Below are 18,229 nucleotides of genomic sequence, written 5' to 3' on the forward strand. Positions count from 1 at the left end.
TTGATACTCTTTACATTTGTTTTATTTGTGTTCTATCTATTGGGTGTCAGTTGGTCTTTTAATAAGTGAGGAGGGTAGTTTTAGCCCAGCTCCATGTGTGCCCTGATGCAATTTCTGTTGTGATTTGGCGCTATACAAATAAAATTTAATTGAGATTTGAACGTTTTAAAGAAAGACAGGTCAAGAAGAGGCGAAAAGACATTCATCCTGTCAAAGACGTTTTTTTTATTTGATAATGCGGTATATTTCTGTCCTTTTTTCCCCCCGGACGTACACAAAGCATCAAACACATGCACGGTGGTCTAATATTATTATTCACACAAGAAAAAAAAAAAAAGAAAACAAATGGAATGAATATTCTCTCTTTACTCTCACGGTGCTCCAGCGCAAGAGGACCCTCTCACCTCGACGGCTAAACACATTGTTTTAGAAAATTAATGGGAAAACATCCCAAAACACACAAAAACAAAAAGAGATAACACAAAAAGAAAAATTAAGTTTAAATTATGCCTCTAATACTCCTTTTTATATATATACTGTATACAAACAACCACTTCCCAATTTATCAGGTACACCTTGAAAAAAACCAACAAAGTATTACCTTTTTGGATGCTTTATTTTATATATAGCTCTACAGTGGATATGTGGGGAATTATGAATAATAATTCCAAATTCCAGTCAGTGTTACCACAAAACCTTCAGGAAAGCAAAAAAAAGTTAAGAGAAGAAAACTAGAACAACTGAACTTTATTTGTAGTTCAGAAGAACTTTAAACAGTGGCAGGTGTGTTCTGACTCGCATTTAACGTGACATTGAATGTGATTGGTTGGTTTGGACCCAGCCCCATCCCCAGTTATAAGAGGGTGTGGACACTTGTGCAACCACATTATCAGAGTATATTTTTAATTCCCCTCCTAAAAAGATTTTTTTTTAAACAATCAATTGATCTCTATAGGAAATACGTCACATTTATGTTGTAAAGTTTTTAAATTATTTATTTTGATCTCATTTTTATAGATCACAAAAAAAAAAAAAAAAAAGGGCATTCAAACAGGTTTAGACTTTTTACATCCAATGTATAAATTATAACGATAAAGCAGGGCGCCCCTCGAGGTTTAGCCACTGTATATTTCTGCTAAACATTTTTTAATAATAATAATAAAATTAAAAAAATTGGGGTGTTGAAATATATTTACAATGTCTTTGATAGGTGTTTTTACGTAAGTTGATTTTGTTGGTTTTATCGGACACGGTACCTATTAAAGTGGAAAGTGCCTGCATGCCATTATGTTTTTTTTTTGTTTTTTTTTTTTGAATGGTTTTCTTTGCATATAAAGCAGCGCCGTATTACGTGTGTTCTAAAAGGCGGTGCGGAAGCTTTGGCGAGTAACTTGGTAGGAGAAAAGACACGGAAAAGGAGGACAGGGCCACAACGGACCCCCCCATACATTGGCAAACCGTGAAAATGCAGGCATAATCAGTAATAGACACTAAAAGTAGCAGAGTAATCTTTAAGAAAAATATATATCACTCTTTTCATCATTCTATGCCATTCCATGCGACAAAACTGCTTGCTTTTATGGACTACTGCAATCACCATTCAAAAGAGGTGAAAACTGCTTGGGGGGCGTGCCATAAACATAACAATAATATTAATACTAATCATTGTAACATCATCAGTGTTCAGGCCTTTCTGTACGGGAATGGTTCCTCGAAAAATGTGCAAATCTAGTCAACTAACGCAGTAAATAGTTCATAAAAAATAATACTAATGGTCAAGTAAGGATAAATAGGCGTATGCATAGGTGCTGTACAGCTGCAGGGTGCCTCCTAAAAATATAACACTTTTAATTATTGCTCCCATTTCACATAAATTTCAGTACACGAGACTAAACAAGAGGCTTAAGAAACTCACAAATGTGGACTCACAAAAAAAAAAGAGGATTCGGTTCCATTAGTAAACTGACTCGAGTTAGGAGACTCAGTTGACTCATCCTGTCCGTTCACTGATTCCAGTTAGCGGACGAAGCGGAAATAGCGCTGACTCAGATGATTCGGTTGTATCTGTAAAGTGATTCGAGTTAGGGACTCAATTGTCTCGTATCGGTTCATTGACTCGATTCAGCAACTCTGATGACTCTGTTAAATCACGATTTGTGAACCGAGTGAACATAGTCATCTGAGATCACCAACTCAAGTCAGCAGACTCCAACAACTGTTCTATCGCATGATTTCTTTGGGTTGTTGGGCTAAAATGACTCAGTTGTATCAATTCACTAACTCGAGTTAGTCGAATCAGCGGAAACTACGCAGACTCAGATGATAAAAGTTGTATTGACTTGCTTCAGTGGACTTGGATGACTCGTATCGGTTCACTGACTCAAGTTCGTGGACTCAAGTCCGTTTTGCCGACTTAGTTGTATCACTGACTTAAGTGACTTGAACCAAGAAATCCGACTCAGGTTCATCGATAAACTGACTATTCAGTAGACTGAAATTTATATGAGTTCACACCTTCGCTAACCCTGACTCAAACTAGCGATGGCTAGTTGTATTGGTTCACTGACTCCATTCAGAAATTCAAATGTTTCAGCTGTATTTTTCCAAACATTTGTATATACACGATTAAAAAGTCACTTTTCCACAATGTCCCCTGTACTAGGTACCAGAACCTGTCAATATCTAGCATGACCAGCAATTTTCATGGTTGGGTTGCTAATCCCGTACATACACAACCTACTTCCTCATTCGCCAGCACAGGTCGAAGGACTTCCTCCGAGTTTGGGAGAACGGCAAAGGGGACCCGTGACAAAGCAAGCGTAGGAACTTTAAACATCTACGTCTTTTTTTAACACTAGATCTCACCACAGACGCACCAAAAAAATGACAATATTCGATGCTTAGGCTTATTTCGTGTTTACATATATCATAATACAGGAAGTCCTCGATTTACGAACGAGTTCCGTTCCTACGCTGGCGACGTAACACGAATTTCACCGTTAAAGTCGAAATTTCCGGCGAAATACTTCTGTTACGGGTATTGTGCCACGTGATTGTGACAGCAAGCTCAGTGTGTGTGGCCGTGTGCGTCCATGTGTGAGTGAGACGGGACTGCGAAGGAGGAAGGAGTGCGCGCCGAGCTAATAAAGCCATTAAAGCAGCAAATCGGTGCTTCGAGGGGTTTATTGTTGCCGCCACCCAGCTCAGCTGTGCAACGAGAGAAGGGAGTTAACCCCTGCGTCTCCCGACCACCGTAGCAGGAAAGGTTAACACTTTGTATAAAGAAACTAAAATACATTCAAATAAAAAAATAAGATGCTGTACTTACCATTACTGCTGAGAGTGTGAAAAAAGGCACAGATACTCCCGGCGCACAAGCACAGACAAGCACTATGTACTAGCTAAGCAGAAAGACTATGGTGCTGGGACAAAATGGCGGCCGAGGCACGGGCGTCGTAAAGTCGAAACGTCGTCGGTCGAGTACGTCGTAACTCGAGGACTTCCTGTAGTATAAATAAATGATATACGAGTATTTAACTTTTGTCCGAAGACACCATTCATAAAGAAAAGTTCTCCTTCAAATAATCATGTCAACAAACTATGGTCATGCTTGTTAGTATAGCATACACTAAAAAAAAGAAAGTCACTAAGTTAAAAAGTCAGCTAAAGTGTTTTCCGCTTTGGTCATGTGACCTTTCGCAAAATGCAGATCAGCGGTATCATAGTACTATTGTGCTCAAGACGACGCACATTTGAACACATTTGTGCAAAATAAGCCTCTTGTTTGAAGACGGTTCACTATGCTTCATGGAAAATGGGAGCAAGGAAATGTGTATCTTTCTGGTCGTGTGCATTCACACACACCATAGACTGGTCCAGTGAGCTATTTGTCACCACAGGAAAATGCTGGATCGTGTTGTTTTGAAATGAGAAGACCCCGATGTGGGCATGCGTCAAAAAGGACACACAAAGATGAACAAAATAAAACAAATAAAAAGGCAACTTGGAATTTTGGCTTTGGATAAAACAGACAATGAGGTCATTGAAGTGGATCATCGTGCGCAGCTCCGGGATCGATTGGTTTGGACTTGTACGCAAAGAGCTTTAGAGGAAGTGCTCTGTCGCTACACATACACACACACACAAAACGAAGTTGTGTCCTCCTGACGCCAGCCTCAGGAGGAAACTAGATCATCACTAGACCAGTCTCATGCCTCAACCGCAATGACAACAAAGAACCCTCATTTGGTTTAAAATAGACACAGAGAGGCTACAGATTCTTTTTTCCCCCCTCTAAATCAAAATGGCCTGATGTTGTTTTTTTTCCCCATGATGTGTGAACTGAAATTTTCAGGCCCAAGCGGAGGGGCCCTACCCTAGGGATCCTCCGCGTCCAGGAACTCCTTCTTGGGCGGGGCCACACCGCGGTACCAGGAGCAGGATCCGTCGGCGCGCTTGACGCAGGCATAGTGGTTGGCCTGGCGACCGTACACTTGCTTCTCGATCATCAGATCCGTCCACAGGCACTCCTCAGGGGCAGAGATCTCGCAGGGCAGCGAGGGGCAGCGGACGATCTACAGACCAACCCCCACAAATGGACATTTTTCATAGGATGCATGAAAGAGTCTTACAAAACAGAATCTTGGCCATTTTTAGTTAAAATTCCAAAAATTCCACAGCATTTCAATAATGTATATTATTTATATTTTCATTTTTGACTGACTTACTTTGCTTTGAACTGCTTTATTTATTCATTCATGTATTTATTTAGGCGGTAGGGTGGACGACTGGTTAGCACGTCTGCCTCGCAGTTCTGAGGACCCGGGTTTCAATCTGGCCTTGCCTGTGTGGAGGTTGCGTGTTCTCCCCATTCCTGCGTGGTTTTTTTCCGGAAAGTTTTCAATTAACCAAACTTGTATGTTTTTGGGATGTGGGAGGAAACCGGAGGACCCGGAGAAAACCCACACAGGCACGGGGAGAACATGCAAACTCCACACAGGCGAGGTCGGATTTGAATCCGGGTCCTCAGAACTATGAGGCAGATGTGTTAACCAGTCGCCCACCGTGCCTTATATTTATTTATACATCTGTAAATATGTTTTTAAAATGTCTTACAATGCATTTCACTATCACTGTACATCTAGTTAAATGTATATATTTAGAATAATTTATTTCACTTACTTATATGTGGTTATTTATTTAACAAGCAAATATTTGTAATTCTTTTTATTTATTACAATTGTTTTATATTATATACTGCATGTATATTTCCATTTCTCATACTTATTATAATTTGTATATTCATATTTGAATTTATGTAAAAATATGTAATTTGAATATTTACTATAACTAAGAAAATGTTTAATCATTCTAATGTAGTATAATTATTTTTTTTATTTATTGTAATTATATTCAACTACTATTATTTATTGTAATTCATTTTCACTCTATACATTATAATTTTATAAATAATTTCTTGTTGAAAAATGATTCACTGGAATAATTTAAAATGTTTTAACCATTTTAAAATGTATATGTTTTTATTAATTGTAGTTATTTAATTAAAATGATATTTATTTCTACAATATATTGAAGTATATTGTAATAATTCTTTTATTATATATTTTTGGACACTATCAAAAATTGTATATTGACATGTTAGGCTGGAAAACAATTAATCTCTCAATATTTGACATTCACATGGCGATAATTTATACTGACATTTTCTGATACAAGTAAACATTTGACAAATTTTTGACTAAAATCTAAAATTTAAAATGCTCTACATAGTGTCAATGTTTTTTCACGCCCAGCTCTTACCTTGCACTCGCAGCCCATCTGGTAGCGTTGGGTGAGACTCTTCTTCTGGGTGTTGCTCAACAAGTCCCACGGCATAATGTAATCACACAGCGTCACGTGCATTTGCCCACCGGCATCGGACTTGCCTGCGAAAAGGACACAGATCATGAAAGGACACAGATCATGAATTTTTTTTTTTTTTTTTATAATTTTTTTTTTTTTTTGCTTTTGAAACATCTGCTGAGGTTGCAGTATTCTTGTCTGCAGAGCGTGCTGCATCCTCACATTTAACAGACAAAACTCCTTGCAGCTGCAGGGAGGATGAGTCATGCAGCACCAAATATCAATATTAGGGCTGGAACAGTATATGTATTCTAATTTCTCAGGAGGGAACATTCTGGTAGGGTACAGAGGAGTAAAGAATTTCCACGGAGTACATTCGGTAAAGGACAGGAAGCGTAACCGCCTCATGCTATAGCCACACGGCTACTTAGTAAACAAACAATGCAGCTCAGCCTCTGTTGAGCGGAATTCACAGCCTGCAATAAGCATTTGAAACGGCACAGAAAAGAACTACATGGAGCCAAAGCAATGACAAATGCCATTGATGTTTTTATAGCATTATAATTCTGACTGTTTGGTTACACTTGTCTGCGGCCTTCATTTACTAAAAGTAAAAGATTTCCGTTGTAAGTGTATTTTGTTTTTGTATGCATTTTGTTGATTTGAGAATATTTCATTTTTGGGAGGATTGACTGCTAGCAGTTTGCAGTTTCTGTCCACCATAAAATAAATAAATAAATACATTCTAAAAAAATGGTAAAATGTGTCTATATTTTTTTAATAAGGAAAAATAGCAATATGATATTGAACTTTATAAAAACATACAGTAATAACATAATTAAATAAATGGCAAAGAATTAAACAATCCATCACGATTTCATGCTGCGATCCAATTTTGTGCTGTACCCTCCTACGCCACCGGGAGGCAGCATAATACTGTACAGTCATGCAGACACAACAAAGAACAACAGACTTCCTCTTTTACGACCACAAAGTGACTCCATTTTAAAAATACACTAAGTGCAATTCTCTTAATGTTTAGTGTGACAGTAAACTTCAACTGGGAGTGGCATCAAATGGCTTGAAGTCTCTTGTTGATGAATTGTTCAATATTTGCCAAACTGCTGCTTATTGTGAAGCGAGTTGAATTGAGCTCACTGCCACCATACAGCGCTCGTATTTCAGTTATTATTAAATTAAACTCAAAATTCAAAAGTGGGCTTCTTGCACAAAAACAACCCAACGCTGACATACGTAATGATGTAGTGATTATTGTTTGATGGCTAAATTGTACGATTTACGCTACAGTTGAAAAGTACACACCGGAGAGCAAGTACTCCTTCTTGCCACTCGTGTCCAGGGTGACACCGCACACTGCCGACACGGGCGCGGTGAAGATGGTGTCGATGTCCTGACTGGGTCCCTTGAACATCTGCGGTGAAAAAACAAAGTTTGAACTTGAAGCCTTTGAGAACGCACTAAACATGTCGATTGATTTGCGATTACCTTGATTTGCTTAACATCGTACTGAATCCTCTTGATGGGATTCCCGTAGATGTCATTGCCAGAGTCCACCTCTCGCTCGCCCACCACCTTCGCTCGGATCACTGTTAAAGGAAACATATATTTTTTTAAACGGTGTTTAGTGAGTTTTTAAATCAACCAGCGAAAAACCGCTAGTATGTGGAATTGTGACTTTGCCGTGCCAGTGCAACGGCAAAAGTGGACAAAATGAGCTTCAGCCTCCTTTAAAAGTCGACGCAAACCATGCTTTAGGCTTTTTAAGGCTGCATTTAGACTGATGCTTCCTGCTTCCATACAAGACGAGCTGAACTGGAGATGCTATACGATGACTAAAAAAGGCTTTTTTCTACTCTATTTAAAGAACCTGAAAGCTGAGACAAGCACAGTCTGCGTGTGTGTGTTTGGCGACGCCCAGCTTCAGCTATGCTTACGACATTAAATTCTCAATGGAAAATGTGAGCAAGAGAGTCAAGGAAAAACAATCAAAAGTGGATAAAGCACACACACACACACACAAAGATACACACTAAGACACACGCACACAAACTAAGGCACGCTTACCAAGTTTATTTACACTTTAATGTCACACACTCCCTATGTGGTGTCCTTGGGGCAGGGGCTCCGCTACCCCCCAAAGGAAAGAAAGGACAGGGAGAGACGACTGGAACAGGCAGGCAAAGAAAAACGGAGTAAGGACTATGATACCCATTTATACACCTAAAAGCACTGACTAAATAACTACTCTGTACTACAGTACATTAAAAAAAATTAAAAAATCAGGTGCATTCATTCAACAACCCCTCACATTATGTCCACTGATGCATTTTTTTTTTTTTTTTTTTACACAACAAATTTGTCTTACTAATGGTCATCAGCATCGTGAACTGCTTTAATTTTTCTCTTTCAATTTTAGCGTGCTGGCCGCTTTTAAGCGTTTCATACAGGATTGAATAATGCTCATCTTTATGCACTTGGAACTATGTGCAAACCTCAGCATTTTTAGAGCCACTCGGCAAATATTCAGCATGCACACGCGCGAGTGTGATTGTACCTGGCTGGCGCTCTGGCCTGCATTCCTGTTTTTTTTTTTTCCCTCACCCCGCTCTCGCTTCCTGACCTCATTCTGAGTAGCAATCTAACGAGCACAGGATTGGCGACGGGGGTGCAAAGCTGACAGGAAGTTGCTGTTAAAGGCGCTGTCTGCCATGTATACGACACGGCGGTGAGCAAATGTAGAAGACCAGTGCTCAAAGTGTAAGGTTTAGGCCAAAAGCACCCGAACACGAGCACCCAAAACCCACTCAGTAGCGCCCCCTGCAAAGTAGTTCAATAGTGACAATAGAAGACGCTCATCATAGAAGACGACGCACACCATAGAAGAAAATAATGGACGAGGACAATGCGATCTATAGACTACGGTTGCCACCGCGAACCGTAGAAGACACAAAACATAAAAGAGAACAATACAAACCATAGAAGAGGACAAAACTATCTGCAGAACACATAAACTTAAGAGGATGACGACAACTGGAGAAGACGCTGCGAACCGGACAACATGCTAACCATAGAAGCCATAGGTGGACGAACTAAACTGCAGAAGACAACGAACCTTAAGACGCGAACGCAAGTGTAGAAAACCAAAGTGTGAACCATAAAAGAAGGCGCCAACTCTAGTAGAAGAGGATGAAGCAAACTGTAGAAGATGCGCCATCTGTAGCAGATGTGAACTGGAGAAGAGGACTGCGCAAACCGCTGAAGACGACACAGAAGACACAGACTGTGGAGGAATAGGACGATGCAAACCAGAGAAAATGCACCGTAGAAGACGAAAAAGATGCAAACTGTAGAAGAAGCAAAAGTAGAAGACGATGACAAACATAAACCGATGGGACGCAGAAGACTAAGATTACGAAAACCATAGACGTAGGAGACGTGTAGATGACAAACTGCACAAGAGGACAACGCGAACCATAGAAGAACCGATATCAAAGACTATGCAACCCGTAGAAGATGAAGCCAATGTGAACCAAAGAAGACGACGAGAACGTTGTTGAACAGGACAAGAACCGCCGAAGGAAAAGATGATGGGACGTGTAAAAGACTTCACTACCCACAGAAGAAGATGAGGACGAGACGTGGAACAAGAAAGCAAACTTCGTAGAGAACAATGCGAACTGTATAAAAGGACAACATGAACCGTAGAAGATTTACGATTTCTAATGTTCCAAAAGTTCACAGGCATTGCTGAACTGATAGATTTTGTACGCATAACGAGTTGCGTACAAAATTCCCACTCCGGTGTGGCCGAATTTCGGACAGCCCTGGTCTACTTGCTCGCGCTTTCACAGTGAAGTCAAGACAAGGTCACGTGATCAGCGCCGGGCCGCCAATCCAACAGCAAACCACCGAGTGACCCACATTTCTCTCGTTAGCGCACTCGGGATGGAGCAGAATGACTCAGACGGGCTTGATTCTGGACAACTTTTCCATGCACAATCCCCCCACCTCCAGCCCACCGCGACCCCCCTCCTCCATTCGGCCCACCACCACCACCACCATGACGACCCTCTTCCTTTTCCATCCGCCGCCACATGTTGAGCCAATTACATCAGGCCACGCTAAAGCGAAAACGTCAGCTGTAATTTCCGTCATGTCAGCTTTGTTGGCCGTCTGCAACGTTTAATGTGCAGCAGCAGCATGTGAACAAATCTTTAATTTTGAAATGATCCCCCACCTCCCTCTTCCCAGTTTAGACTTCCTCCTTTGCTTCTTCAGCTCGCCAAAAAGTTAAATGGTGAAATCTAAAAGTTCCTCTTTGTGGATTTGAAGGGGGATGTTGCATCATTGTAGACAGCACTACAAACAAATGAAGCCTCTGGTCTACCGTGTTGTCGTCTATACACGAGATACAGACGGACTATATAAAAAGACCATTTTTTTCCCAGACTGACTGACATGAAATCAGACTAAACCTTTCTTGTTTTAGGTCAATTAGGATTGCCAAAATTATTTCGATTGGTTAAATTCCAGAATAATGAGAGAAGGATTTTTTTTTTTTTAGACATATACATGTAAATATAAAATAGACAATTCAGGCATGGCTTGAAATATTGGCACCCCTGGGGACTGTATTTATACATAATAAACAGGAGCAATTCAGTTCCGACATTAAACTGTATAAGTATGTGTGTTTCCTTGTCCTTATACACATTCAACAACAATAAGCCGTGGTTCACTGCTAAACTTAAGCAGCTTCGCCAAGCTAAGGAGGACGCATATCAGAGCGGGGACAGGGCCCTGTATAATCGAGCTAGAAACCAGCTGACTAAAGAAATTAACATTGCAAAGAGGATCTACACAGCAAAGTTGGAAAATAAGTTTAGCGCAAACGACTCTAAATCAGTCTGGCATGCATTCCAATCGCTGACTAATTACAACCGACGATCCCCCCAAGCTGAGAACAATAGCACACTAGCCAACGACTTGAATACCTTCTACTGCAGATTTGAAAAGGACACTTTCACACCACACACCCACCCGGCCGCACCCGCGACCACAATCACACCTCTGACCTCTGCGTTAACCATCCATGAACAGGATGTGAGACGCATCTTCAAACAACAAAAGATTAACAAAGCGGCAGGCCCGGACCACGTGTCCCCATCCTGCCTCAAAGTCTGCGCGGACCAGCTCGCTCCAGTCTTCACCCAGATCTTCAACAGATCTCTGGAAATGTGCGAAGTTCCATCCTGTTTCAAACGCTCCACCATCATTCCAGTCCCCAAGAAACCTGCAATCTCGGGTCTGAATGACTACAGGCCTGTCGCTTTGACATCTGTGGTCATGAAGTCCTTTGAACGTCTCCTGCTGGACCACCTCAAGAGCGTCACAGGTCCCCTGCTGGACCCCCTGCAGTTTGCCTACCAAGGGAACAGATCTGCGGATGATGCAGTCAACATGGGACTGCACTTCATCCTAGAACACCTCGACAGTGCAGGGACCTACGCGAGGATCCTGTTCGTGGACTTCAGCTCAGCGTTCAACACCATCATCCTTGAACTCGTTTCATCCAAGCTTCTCCAGCTCAGCGTCTCACCTGCCATCTGCCAGTGGATTTACAGCTTTCTGACGGGCAGGACACAGCAGGTCGGGCTGGGGGAGGCCACCTCATCCACACGCAGCATCAGCACTGGGGCGATCCAAGGTTGTGTCCTCTCTCCGCTGCTCTTCTCTCTCTACACGAACGACTGCACCTCAGCGAACCCGACTGTCAAACTCCTGAAGTTTGCAGATGACGCCAGTGTCATCGGCCTCATCAAGGACTGTTACGAGTCTGCTTATCGAGAGGAAGTGGAGCAGCTGGAGCTGTGGTGCGGCCGACACAACATGGAGCTGAACACGCTCAAGACTGTAGAGATGATCGTGGACTTCAGGAGGCATCCTTCGCCACAGCTGCCCCTCACGTTGTCCAGCTGCCTTGTGTCAACCGTCGAGACCTTCAAGTTCCTGGGAATTACAGTCTCTCAGGACCTGAAGTGGGAGACTAACATCAACTCAGTCCTCAAAAAAGGCCCAGCAGAGGATGTACTTCCTGCGGCTTCTGAGAAAGCACGGCCTGCCACCGGAGCTGCTGAGACAGTTCTACACAGCGGTAGTCGAATCAGTCCTGTGTTCTTCCATCACAGTCTGGTTTGGTGCTGCTACAACTGCAACGGACAATCAAAACTGCTGAAAGGATTGTCGGTACCCCCCTACCCACCCTTGAGGACTTGCACGCTGCCAGAACTAAGACAAGGGCGTGCAAAATCCTCTCGGAGGTCACCAGCTCTTCCAGCTCCTTCCCTCAGGTAGGCGCTACCGATCAATGCAAACTAGAACTAGTAGACATTCCAACAGCTTCTTCCCTCTTGCGATCAACTTCTTAAACACCTAACCTATAATTCCATTACAACAAGCTGGCAATTTTTTGACTTGAGTTCGTTGTCACATTTCTGTGGGGCCAATTATGTATTACTCGTGCACTCGCTGTAGTTGGCCTTCCTGTTCCTTTCACCTGTCCCTTTTCCTTTCCTACTCTGTGAAGTCCAAATATACTTGTTACAAATACAATATAAATCAAATTGGGCATGGGGCCACAAATGATTGCATCCCACAAATTCTGCCTAGCAACAAGCAGCCACATAAGCACAAGAGAAGCATTGCCGCACTAACTAGCTGGGTCAAATACTATTTTCGCCGACGTTTGAGGCGGGAGCATGACGCTGCATGACTGCCGCGGCTTGCGGCCCTACGTGCAGCATCGATGAGCATGAAAACAGCTGGCCATCCATGCCAGTTATTTACAGTATGGAAGACATTTGCACTACACAAATACCCATTGTCAGACCGCATCATTTTGACAATGTCGTTTGCAGGAATCACACAGAGACATGCGGCTTGAAAACAAAAATCTTTTCTACGACTGTTTTGCTGTGTCATGCGCAAACCCCAAACCACATTTTAGACTTCCTGTAAAGGTCTATTGACTCACGAAAGGCCTAAAAAACACACCGGCTCAACAAACACACACTGGTGAGAGACATCCTGTTTCTCAAGGCAAGGGACCAGATAAATTTTGAAAAAAAGTTTAATCGTCAGGACGATTTTGTTTAAATATATTTTTTACAGCTCCCATTGTTCACACCACATGCCCGCTGACGTGCCCTGCTTACACTAACAAGATGGCTGCAAGCAGAGAGGAGTTTGTTTACAAAAGCACAGTGTTACCAACTGAGCAATTTGGTTCGTTATCATTTACTGACGTTTCCGACCCCTCTGGCGACCATTTTCTTTTTCAAAGAAGCACCTACAAACTCATTTCTGCTACGAAACAGACAACATACAGTAAGCGAAATTATTCTCGCAGCCCTGCCCATATTGAATGATCTAAAATAAATACATAGCCAAACTAAATCATGGGAGGAGGGGAAGAAATTTTAAAAAAGATTTTTTTTTAAATGTCAAGCCTTTGCTTCCTCTCCCGAATGCTGTGGGCGTGTCCACTGAATGCGCTGAAACCACACATTGGTTAACTGTCAATCGAATACCTCTCCTACTACTACCTGGAAACATGGATACTCGCATCTTTTTAAGCTAACATATAAATACATGTTATTGCATACACTGCATTTAGCAGGGCGCACCACGCCCGTCCACGAACCCATTCATTGTGTATGCGCTGCGAAGGCGGGACGACAGAACACCGCGTCCCGTAGAGATGCTCAAGGTGGGCGTTTGCCTTTGCGGCGAGAGGGGTCGGCAGAGTGATTTCAGAGTGCTAACGATCATACAGAAACGAAGACTGGAAACGCCAGCGTGTTGTAGCAGCCTTGCTAAGAGACTTGCCTGTGTAGCACCCACGTTGGTGAGCCCACGGGCAGCCGTGACCAAATGGTTAAGCCTGCCACCGTGGGGGACCTAGGTTCAAGACCCCGACTGGACCATCCGCCAACATCCCCCGGACTCACGGCTGCGGTGTCCTTGAGCAAGACACTGATACCGAAAATGCTCTCCGGGCAGCTTCAGCTGCTCCCTGCTCCAGTGTGTTCCGTTAACATGTGTATGTGTTCACTGTGATGGTTTAAATGAAGAGAACAAATTTCATGCGCATGCATGCATGTTCATGACAATAAAAGGTGATTCTTCTTCTTCATTCTTCCAACGTTCCAATCAAAGGCAACGCATGGACATTGAAAATAAATATGAGCTCTCATTTCTCAACTGATTTTCATGAGCTTCACATTTTTTTTGGTCAACATTAAAGCATCTGCTATTAATACAGAACATTAGAGGGGGGAAAAAAAAAAAAAAAAAAAAAAAGACCAACAAATAAGTCTTACCACTGGACTATCCGAAGGAAAGCTGTGTTTTGGGGTGTAAGGATAACTAGCTAGCTAACGGCACTATTACAATTGCACCGGATAAACGCTAATGCAAAACAAGGCGCTAAAGTCCTTAAATTGTGGGAGACTCCAAAGTTCGCCAGGCGGCGCTGTTTTAGCCACGGCCCAGAAAAATAGGAAAACTGAAAAGATGAAAAACTGTTTAACACTATATCTCCACAATTGAGTGTGACATAAGTCTCTGTCTTTGCACGTTTTGGGCAATTATCTTCAAACATGTATAATGAATTTAGAAACAAATCTCTGAATTCCCTTTACAGGGCTGTCCAGCCCTTTTGAAATCCCCGCAAAACTTCCATGTCATCTCCCTGCCCCATCAAAGGCTCTTTGAGTACAACTGCTAAAATGTTCCCATCATGTGAAATGTGCCATTCAGTCAGTAAATAGAAAACAATGAAAAAAGACGACAATAACGAGGAGGTGCAAGTTCTCCCACAAATTTTCGCACACACTGGGACTTTCATTGGTTCCCCCTTGCTTGAAAACACACCCTGGATGTCATCCAGATGTCATCGGAGCCGCAGCGCTCGGCATCATGCGTGCACTTGCGAGCATTTCTGATGGTTTTTTTGGCGTGTCCTAAACTGTTGTGAAGCATTCCTGTAATTCCAAAACTTGCACCACACCTCCTCACAAAAAGGAGTGGAAATCAAGTCAAAAGAGAGACCGGGGAGAGAGGAAGGTTTGCAGAGATTTGATTTCTTCGAACCCACCCACCCAACCCTTAAGTGAAACCCACCCTTTCCAGACTGTTTCGCTCTTTTCCCTCCGCCGTGCCACGTTGCCCCAGCCGAGCCCCGTTGGCGTCCCGAAGTCCTCGTAAATGCGCTGTGTCGCTTCCAGAGTGTGCGTCTGAATTACTTGCAGCAACAAAAAAGACTGTCGATACAGAGTGCAAAATGGCATGAGCAGACTGTTGCGGTAAAAAATGCAACAACAACAAAAAAAGTCATCCAGCAAAATAAGGCTTTTTAAAATACTTTGATTCCAGTCAGTATGCCATTTTTACACTTTTATACCAAATTTTCAGCAAAAAATAACTACAATTTATCCATCCACCTTCTGTACCGCTTATCCAGTTCAGCATCACAGCAAGATGTAGTCTATCCCAGCTGGCTTTGGGTGAAAGCCAGCCCACACCCTGCAATGGCCGCCCATCAATAACAGGGCACACACAGACGTCACCAAATCACACTGGCACTGAGTGGGAACTGAACCAATGCTGCCTGCACCGAATTCAGGCTAGTGTACCACTACACCATCAGTGACATGAGATAATCCCCGTTTCCTTGGAAACTTGGGGCAGAGTGCTCCACTGCCCCACGGCAGAAAGGTGGCAGTACAGGAAATCAAACACACTACAGAACACCGTAAGGACTACGAAACACATGTATTCATACAATTTAATGTTGCAACTGAATCACTACAAAGAATGGGGAAAAACTGGCTATAGATACAGGTAGGTGTGCCAAGCTTGTGGAATCATATTCAAAAAGACTTGACATTCACAAAGTATGGAGCAAAATAAATACTTGTTTACATGTGATTTCTTAGTTTTTTATTTGTAATAAATTAGCCCAAAAAATTTAATGAATAAAAAAAACATTTTTACATTGTCATTTTGAGGTACTGTGTGTACAATTTTGAGGGAAAAAAATGATTGATTTCATTTTAAGAGAAGGCTGTAATGTAACAAAATGTGGGGAAAAAAGGAAGCACTGTTAATACTTTCTGACTGCACTCTATAAATATGTATTCAATAGACAGCAACGCAGTAGACTTTAGGCTTCATTTGTTCGTCATTCTGTCTAAAATGATGCAACGACATCCTCCTTCCAGTCCAAAAACAGTAACTTCTATATTTCACCATACATATATGTTTGCATATAAAACACCAAAAAGGGTCAAGTTTAGGTTCATTAGAGCCATGATTCTCAATTGGTGGGTTGAGAAACAAAAGTGGGTCAGGTAGTAAATAAAAGTTGCATTGCGTCCTTGTTCCTAGGTTTATGACAGTAAGGACATCATTTTTGGCGGTTTTTCCCCCTGTAATGCCCTAAGATGCCACAAGATGGCACCAAAGCCTGGCCTAAGAAGAAAGTAGTACTTGGCGTCAAGGGAGTATGTTGAAGTAATGCATCTTCACCCTTGTAAGATCTTTGTATGTCAGGGAGGAGCCTCGTTTAGCCTGGGTTGTTAGCAGAAGTTAGGGAGAGCCGCAAGTGTATGTTTTTGCTCTAACATTTATCTCCAAATCAAATAATTTGTAAGCCATTTCATTTTAATGGTAATGTTGTAAAATGAGTATGAATCTGCATTTAAATGTATATTTTGTGCTATATTTAGGGTTTAAACTATTCACATAGGAATCTATAAGCATTTAATTACTGGTTTTTTGGTGTAATATTTAGTTCAATTATATTCATTTTTTGCACATTCAATTTTCCTGTTCATCAATCACTTTCTTAATATAATGTGGTACTGTAAAGGGCACTTAGAACATGTAAGCATGTGGATTGTTTTAATATTTGACGTACATGTTTTTAAAGGCAATTTTTTAACATTATTTTTTATTATTCTTAATTTCTATATAGAAGAGGGTCATGACTTGGTGATAAAAGGAAAATGCAGATACCAGAGTAACATCCGTTGAGAACGGCATTACACTGCAAAAGCTAAAATCTAAAAAAGGTTTAGCATCTCAAATCAAGTCAAAAAAAAAAAATATATATATATATATATATATATAGAAATCTTCCTTTATCTGCCATGATATTTCTTCTTACCAGGAAGTTTTTGTGTTAGAGCATTTCACTTGCTTCATCATTTTTTGCCCCCCTTAAAAATTGCATTAGAATTTGCCATTGAGATTTTATTATTGGTTATGAGTAACTCAAGCGAAAAAATAAAGACTACCATACTTCTATTGATGGTGTATTTAGTATAAATAAAGCACAAACGTTTCAATACATAGGTGAGGGGTTTTGAGGCTAGCTATGTTTACATGAAATCTTGCCAGGTCACATTTTCCTGTTCTACTGGCAAGTCATTTACCTTAAATTAAGCAGCCTAGCTCATTTCATTACATTTCTTGTTGTTGTTTTTTTAAGCCCGTTTTTTTTCTTTTCTTTTTTATGTGCGGAGGGGTCTGTGGTGATCTCAAAGGGGGTCTGCAGGACAAGGGCGCTGCGGTGCAAATCAGAATGCAGCCCGAGTCGTGGCCTTGAGCAACACACCGCCACTAGCGCCCTAAACAGATTGATGACGAGGTTGCTAGCGGTGGCGCATGTGGAGCAAACAACAACAACAACAACAACAACAACGACGACGACGACAACAAGCGTATGTGAGCGGCATACTCACCCACGTCGGCGTTGCAGAATGCCTGTTGCGGGTGCACCGGGGCGCAGCTGCACGCCTCGGCCAGCTCCTCCGCTCGCCAGACGAGCAGCAGTGCCAGCGTGCACACGACTCCATTCACGCTCAGCGGCATTGTTGACGCAGACCCGCTAGGGGTTTTGAATTTTATATTTTTTATTTTTTCCAGTGTTGGCGGTGCAATTTTCAACGTGAAGCGAATCTCGTTCTTTTCCTGTGTATAGATATATCTTATTATTATTTTTTATTTATTTATTTTTTTTTTTACCGGAGTGAGTCAAGACGTCAACGACACGGCGGGCGGTTGGCGTACGTCACAAAAGTGAAGTCGGGTTTCGTCTCGCATTCGAGGTCCGTTCGGCTTCCAAGTGACGCTCAAGGGCTCTTGTTGTCGTCGGGTGCTCGGCTATTTTATAGTGATTTATCCCTGGCCACGCCCCCTCACGGGTACGGCAAGCGGGAAGGTCCCGAATGCTCCTAATCGCGTCAAATGCAGCCATATGCAACTGGAATCTATGTATCCA

General features: G+C 42.0%; 1 protein-coding gene across 2 annotated transcripts; it reads right to left on the reverse strand.

Moving 5' to 3' along the window:
* Window positions 1-205: 205 nt before the first annotated feature.
* Window positions 206-18,144, reverse strand: timp2a (TIMP metallopeptidase inhibitor 2a). 2 transcript variants are annotated; one of them, XM_061755513.1, is made up of 6 exons: window positions 18,019-18,144; window positions 17,691-17,919; window positions 7,369-7,469; window positions 7,186-7,294; window positions 5,821-5,945; window positions 206-4,574 (listed from the first exon to the last, which is right to left on the reverse strand). In XM_061755513.1, the coding sequence occupies exons 1-6, from the start codon at window positions 18,049-18,051 to the stop codon at window positions 4,377-4,379; spliced, it is 795 nt and encodes a 264-aa protein (XP_061611497.1). In that variant the 5' UTR covers window positions 18,052-18,144; the 3' UTR covers window positions 206-4,376. The 2 variants fall into 2 exon arrangements, with proteins under 2 accessions (XP_061611497.1, XP_061611498.1); XM_061755514.1 differs by having other exon boundaries at window positions 17,691-18,103.
* Window positions 18,145-18,229: the final 85 nt, after the last annotated feature.

The sequence above is a fragment of the Phyllopteryx taeniolatus genome, chromosome 19 (genome assembly GCF_024500385.1).
Source record: "Phyllopteryx taeniolatus isolate TA_2022b chromosome 19, UOR_Ptae_1.2, whole genome shotgun sequence".
NCBI classification, from domain to species: domain Eukaryota; kingdom Metazoa; phylum Chordata; class Actinopteri; order Syngnathiformes; family Syngnathidae; genus Phyllopteryx; species Phyllopteryx taeniolatus.